Source organism: Physcomitrium patens, chromosome 9, assembly GCF_059467195.1.
Source record: "Physcomitrium patens ecotype Gransden chromosome 9, ASM5946719v1, whole genome shotgun sequence".
Lineage (NCBI taxonomy): Eukaryota > Viridiplantae > Streptophyta > Bryopsida > Funariales > Funariaceae > Physcomitrium > Physcomitrium patens.
In genome coordinates, this window is record NC_143418.1 from 4368375 (window position 1) to 4375096 (window position 6722).

The window sequence follows — 6722 nt, forward strand, 5'->3', positions numbered from 1 at the left end:
GGTTTGATTTAGAAAGTCACGTGTGTGTTGACTTTCATTGGTTTAATTTAGATCACAACTTTGAATTTACATGCTAAATTTAGTTTCTCAGTGGAAGAAATATTTCTAATTAATCTCTATTTATATTTAAAGATTTAATTTAAAAATTTATTTGTGTGTTGAATTTCATTCATTTATATTAGGTCAAAAATTAGAGCTTACATGCATAAATATCCTGGTATAATTCAAATCATTTATTTCATGATGTAATTTTCCTTTTATGTATTTAATTTATAATTTTTTATTGGAATTATATAAATAGGTCTAGCAAAGTGGGCCATTTGGGGAAATGGCTTTGTAGGCCAGATTTTTGGAAAGTGTCTTGGAAGTCTTTCCAAGTCAATGGAGTGAGGCGCACATCACCCGCTCCCCTTTGACCCGGCCAACCCGGTGACGCTTGATTAGTCACCCCCGCCAGCATTCCCGCCCGACCCGTCCTCGCACCCAATCTTTTAAGCCCAGCATGTCCGGCCCCGTGCGGGCAGCTGATAAAAAACGTTTGCCTTGCTGCCCGGGATTATTCACATGCCTCGTAACCAGCAGACCCAATTTGAATCGCCACCTTTACGTGGTTATTACTCTCTGGCCGTCGAAGCCTGAATTAAATTCCACTTTGATCTAGTACTCTCCGTCATGCTCCTCGCTGCCTCTCTTTCACCCGAGCGCGCGCAGGCAGGATCCCATCCCGCTCACCGGACTTCGCTTTTTGTGTAAGCATTGCACTCCCACATTTCCAGTACAATTATCACCGGATTACGATGTTGACTTTCTCCCATCTTTCTTTCTCTGAGGATGCCACCACGATGCGCCACTTCAACACTCTAAGGTCCTTATCCCTCGTTTTCATCTGTAATCGAACATTCCGCACATTCTTTTGTAAACCCGCGAGATTCCTTTTCCTGGACATCCAAACTCTTAAACAACAAATACAATAAACTACTTCACAGCTCCAATGGAGCTGTGGATATGGTGGAAACTGTGAAAGGAACCTGCCACCACTGTCTCCGACTTCATACTCTGCGCGCGGGCACGTTTGAAAGAATTCGATACCTCGAAGCTCTGACTCTGTCCATGGATTTTCAACCGGGGCTGCAGAGGTTGGTCAAAATGTCGGTGGCGAGCAGCCATTCTAGAGGCTGCAACCCAAGTTCATTAGTAAGTTTTTAGCCCTTTTTGGGTGGTAAAGCCTTGAGGAGGATCCAACCTCATTTTATTTAATGGAACCTGGCTGTTAAGTGGGTCTTGGTGGCTTAGTAGTGGGAGCATGAAGTCTTGAGCTCTGCCCACTATTTATCTTTTGAGAGCGAATTTGCAGACTAACGATGTGCGCTTGTCAGATACTTGCCAGCTAGGCGTCCCAGAAGTAGCGTCTCTGTCCACGTCGATGCTGACGTGGCCCACATTGCTTTGACTTGGTGACTGAACATGACTTCCTGCAGAGCGGCATTCCGATTGGCGCATCTGGGCACGGCACATGCCTCCTGGACGTCGAGGGGTTCATTGAGCTCCACGTCATACCCACGTGGAATATCCTCAAATATCTGACTGCGAGGTGGTGTGGGCAGCGAGGTTGGACACCTTTAAGTGGTGACTAGGTGCTTTTCGCGGTTATGGGATCCAAAATCTGGGCCTCGGGTGAAAGAAAGGCAATCCTCTCTGGACATGTTGGAGTTTATGACAATTAAAAAGTAAAGGAAAACAAATGGAAACAAGGACTGTCTGTGTAATAAATCACAATTATCTGAATAAATACATTTTTTAAAGAGGAAGGAATGAATGGACAGCATTAATGATGCTAAGTTTCCTCTTCATCTCTAATGTTGGAATGTACACCAAGGGCCTTGTTGTGTCCTGTGTATCAGCTCAAAATCCTTCATTATCTGTCACTTGTAATTAGGTAATTAGTACCATTCACACCTTGGTTTGTATACATGTATCTGTATATTAGTTGAATTTTTCAAGTTAATTATATTGAATACAATTACATAAGGAAATCCAGTTGTGTCCTGAAATTGTGTTCTGCAATTGACAATCCTAATGACAGAATATTTTATGTACAGATTTATTTGAAAACTTGGAAATGTAATATGTTTGAATCTATATATGTTTTTTCATTTCACCTCAGGTCCATGTCTTCATGGTATTAATGGATCCCAACATAGTCATCTGAGAAGGGCATCAAGGAGGCACCACATCAGTAGCTTATAAGTTTGATCAGAACAAAAGCAAAGGTAAAGAATGCTTGCAAATGGCTTTTCCCTATGATGTGGAGCTGATCCAAATTCAAATTTGAGCAGCTCTTTTGGGTATTGGTTTCCAAATCCAGGTGGGACACCATGTGGACAATCTCTCTTTTGGCTTGCTTGGATTCCATGATCAACAACCAACCATCCTTGAAAAAAACAATGAGGATCATATGCTTTGCCATTGAATTTTATAGAATGATATTTCTGGTGTTTCTTGAATATCTTTGGACAATGAGAGTGAGAACAAAATGGATTTGAATATGCAATCAAACCCAAGACATATTTTTTTAAACAATATTTTATTAATGCAATTTGTTCTTTCAACAATCACATACAAGTTTTGCTATAAAACACAGGTTAGTATAACAAATTCTGCAATTATTACATCAAAGATCTCTTCATATTTACTTAGCATGGAACAGTATTTCATTGTAAAGATGTTGACATTTTCTCACGACAAAAATACACAACACCAAATTTAGTTTACTCAGATCGAAAGCATGAATGTGCATGTATTTTTTCTTTCGGCATGTATTTTGGTGATGTTTTGCAAAGAAATAGGTGATGGAATAATACACGCACGAATAAACGAGTGTGCAATTTCAAGTCATTCGAAGTGCTGCATGTTCTCTGCCCACATTTGCAGGAGCACGAACTGCCCTGTGGATTATAGGTGGCAGTTTGACGCACAAATTCTGCGCGGTATTATCACGAAATCCTAAACCCACGTGGACAGTAACGCGGTGATGCGGTGGACGTGAGCTCGCCGACCTCCTCGGCAAAGCTAATCAGATCTCCGCTTTCACGAGCGACGAGCCAAATGTTGCTTCGGTCGTTGCCATAATGCCGCAAATCGGCATTGGTGTTACCAGAATTAGCTTGCAGCACGCGATTGATCGGGTTTGTTCGGATTAGTTCTTGGTGGACGGAGGCGGCAGGAGGGGGAGGGGACTTGGAGGGAAGGGAAGGGTCGTCAGATGCGGCCATGTCTTGCGCGTGTTTCCTTCGGGGGAAGTGAAAGATCTTGGCGGGGAGGAGCCTGATGTGTGGAATCATCGTCCGCGTCGAACAACGGAGGCGCGAGCGGTGTACACAAGCTTGCAGTTATCTGATCGTGCTGCAAGAAGCTGTGCGCTGGAGGGGTGTCGTGTGTCAGATTCTCGAACCGGGGGCCAAGTTGGCCTGTAGCTCTTCAATGCGGGTTGCGGTTCTTGCTCTCGTGCCTCAGCTTTTCGGTGACCTATTTCACTGTTCGGGTCTGTTTCCCTCTGGTTTGGGGGATTGTGTTGACCATCGTACAATCTTCGATCAGTGAATCGCCTGATGCTTTGGCATGGAAATCGCATCGTTGACAGGGGGCTTCTGGCATTGGAGTTTTGAATCGGTGAGGAGGGCACGAGTTATGGTCGGGGGGGGGGGGTATAGGGGTGGTGCAAAGGACAGGGAGTCGCGACACTTGCTGACCAGTACCTCGATTCATCTGAGCTCGAGCAGTTCCCGAAGCAGTCCAAGAGTGTCGAGAAATCGGTAGGTGGAGGTCAGGGTTTGGGGATAGACGTCGAAGCGTAAGAAATTGGCTTCTATGTGATTGATTATTTGTGATGCGCTCTGCAATATTCCAAGCTACGTACACACGAGTAGGGTTTTTACAACGATGGCGCTAGTGTAGGTATTTTACTGCATTGGTCGAATCACGCAGTTTGAAACATGCGATTGATCTCCAGCATGTGTTGGTCACTTTAGCTCTATGCTCGCCGAAGGCCTGGCGCTTGTCATGGAGACACTCGCATTTTCTGACTCTGGATGCCAACAGAGCAATAAGATGCAGTCGGTGACACGGAACGATTTTCAACTTTCCTTGCAGCTTGCAGTCCGCTGCAAGTTCCTCGTCGGGAGAGTTGGACGATGCTGCGGGGAGGGGATTGATTGTGATTGAACAAGCTTTGCACGCAGACCTAATTTGAGCGATGATACGTCATGAACTCGGTGCAAATGCACAAACCTTTAGAACCTCGGTTCAATGTTACAGTACAGCAGTTTGCTGAGCCTCAGATGTGATCTTTCTGAATGCGAACAAAAAACTAACTTGCACACGAAGTGCACCATTGCATCATCACAGATCTTTCCCCTCATTCCCCAGTTCACAACGAAGAGCATGTCTGCTCTATATTTGCATCCCACACATCTTTGTCCTTCTGCGATGGCCTTGAATGCCTTTTTCAGGGGGAACGCGTCAAGATGATCTTTATAGCGCTTTGAATGGCCTTGTAAGCAGTCCTGCAATCTGGAACACTGCTTGGAATGTACATCGTTTTATTCCAGAGATGCATTGCATGGATATAATTGTGCGCAGACGCCATGTTAACCATGATTGATGTGATCTGCGAGGGCTGTAAGGGGAAGAAACAATTGCTTCAGGAAATTCGGATGATGGAAATCATTTACGTGCGATATGATTAGTAGCGATCCGAAATTTGCTTGTTAAGATTGACTAGCACTACCTCAGGAACATGGTAAATTTTAAAGACGGTATTTTCGAAATTAATCTTTGTTATGTTTAACTTGCTTCGATCCAGTCTCTGAACATCGTCAATCCGTGTGCTCATCTGTTCCTTTTCTCCAGCAGTCTCCGTTATTGGCCCAACTGACCACAAGTGGAAAACAACCATCTACAACCATGATCTAATCCAGTAATTTTTGAGATGGTGAGCTTTTGAACCAAAAATGGCATAAGTGTGCTTCAGAAGTCAACGGTATGAGTTCCGAAACACTTCCAGCGCAGCAAACTACTTTGAAACTCAGTGGATACTTGCGCTGGAGCTGCATATCCAGTGCAAGCATCTGATGCTCTGGGTGCACACTGTCTGAGATTTCGTCCTCAATTGCAGTGAGAATTTGAAATCTGGTGGCATTAATAGTTGATCTCATATCACTTCCCGGTAATGCACTTCATAAATTTCAAAGCTAAAGTGACGATTCCCATTTCACGCAGCTCTGCATCTTAATGACATGCTTCAACTGCTTTGCAATTCCGTTAGATCCAGAAGGATCGCAAACAAGGGATACCTTTCCACATTCTTCAACGACTTCTTGAGCTCTGGAAGTTATACGGAAGAATAACGTCTGCAAAGTATGGATTTTTTTTCCTAACGACAACAAGAATTAATATATGCGAGAGGTCTGCAGCTCCACATTAAACTACGGAAACGGGTGTTCAAAGTACTTGTGAGTGGCGACTCTCCAGTGGCATGCCGTTTCACACATTTAACACGAACCTTTCCCTCCAACGTCCTGTGTCCATTTTGTGAGAAGTCCTCTGAGAAATGGTTTTAAGTTATCTTCTGCCTCTTATTGACGCTCAATCTCAAACCACCTTTCAGAGCTTCCATAAGTAACCCTTTCCATTGCTGTGCACCTTGAACATGTGTACGCCGGCCTCTGAAACTGAGGCTTCATTACTTTGCATCTGAGTGACATCAAGTAAAGCTTGGAAAAGACCACGAAAACTAAGTGGATTTTGTGTTTGAGATCATTGCTATGAAGATGAAACCTCGGTCTTGCTTCCACATTGCAATCCACTTTCGGAAGAGATTGAGCTCCTGCAATTTGAGGAAGGAAAAGCTCAAACTGGATTGAGCTTGTGTTGAGATTAACAGCCTGCACATCATCTAGGATGTGTTTATTGAATGTGTGGTCAATATTTGCAAATAGCTGCTGAAGTTTAGATTAGAAGTTTCTGGGCATGGAAAAAGGATTGCTTTTATGATATAATTTGATTTTATAATTCATACACATCTATATATTTCAAAATTGAATTCAGAGATACTTTTAAAGTAACAATTGAAAAAAAATTCATATCATTACTTTCAAGAATGCTGTATGTGTAAAAATAAGATGTTTCATGACATTTTATTAGGTCTTAAAGTCATAATGTTTAAATTTTCTAATTGTTAAATGTGTTTTGAATTTAATTTTGTTAGTAAATAAACCATAAATTATAAACTGAGTAGTTATATGGAAGTATAGACCATAACCAACAAAGCAGAACACACAAATTCATATTAAACTTTAACATTAATATCTACATTATTTAGAGTTTTTATTAATGTATTATAAATATTAACAGATAATGTTGGTAATTTAATACAAGATGAAAAGTAGAAATGGTTATTTTGAAGTACATTAATTATTGTAATAACGTCCCTCATTGATTGTTATATTAATGTTGATGTTAAAGATTGTAATAATAACTTAACTTGTTATAGTGTAATATTTGTAATATGATTTTATAAGATACATTTTTTTGAAACTTTGATTATATGTCATATTATTATTAATAATAATAATACTTTATATTATTTTATTCTAAATACCTATTTATAAATAATATTAATAATAATATTTTATATTATTTTATTCTAAATACCTATTTATAAA

The 6722-nt window shown here is 41.2% G+C and overlaps 1 protein-coding gene and 1 long non-coding RNA gene across 2 annotated transcripts; both read right to left on the minus strand.

The window, feature by feature from the left end:
- Positions 1-212: 212 nt before the first annotated feature.
- LOC149988344 (uncharacterized) lies at positions 213-2425 on the minus strand. Its single transcript, XR_016504694.1, has 2 exons — positions 2160-2425; positions 213-1919 (listed from the first exon to the last, which is right to left on the minus strand). It is a non-coding gene; the product is annotated as an uncharacterized LOC149988344 (long non-coding RNA).
- Positions 2426-2709: 284 nt separating this feature from the next.
- Positions 2710-6180, minus strand: LOC141045753 (uncharacterized). The gene is made up of 2 exons (XM_073536110.2): positions 4787-6180; positions 2710-4675 (listed from the first exon to the last, which is right to left on the minus strand). Exon 2 carries the CDS (start codon positions 3339-3341, stop codon positions 2994-2996), a length of 348 nt encoding a protein of 115 aa, XP_073392211.2. The 5' UTR covers positions 3342-4675; positions 4787-6180; the 3' UTR covers positions 2710-2993.
- Positions 6181-6722: the final 542 nt, after the last annotated feature.

What these genes read in the sequence shown, in the direction of transcription:
- LOC141045753 (XM_073536110.2), bottom strand. Translation starts at nt 3,341, where the DNA reads ATGATTCCACACATCAGGCTCCTCCCCGCCAAGATCTTTCACTTCCCC.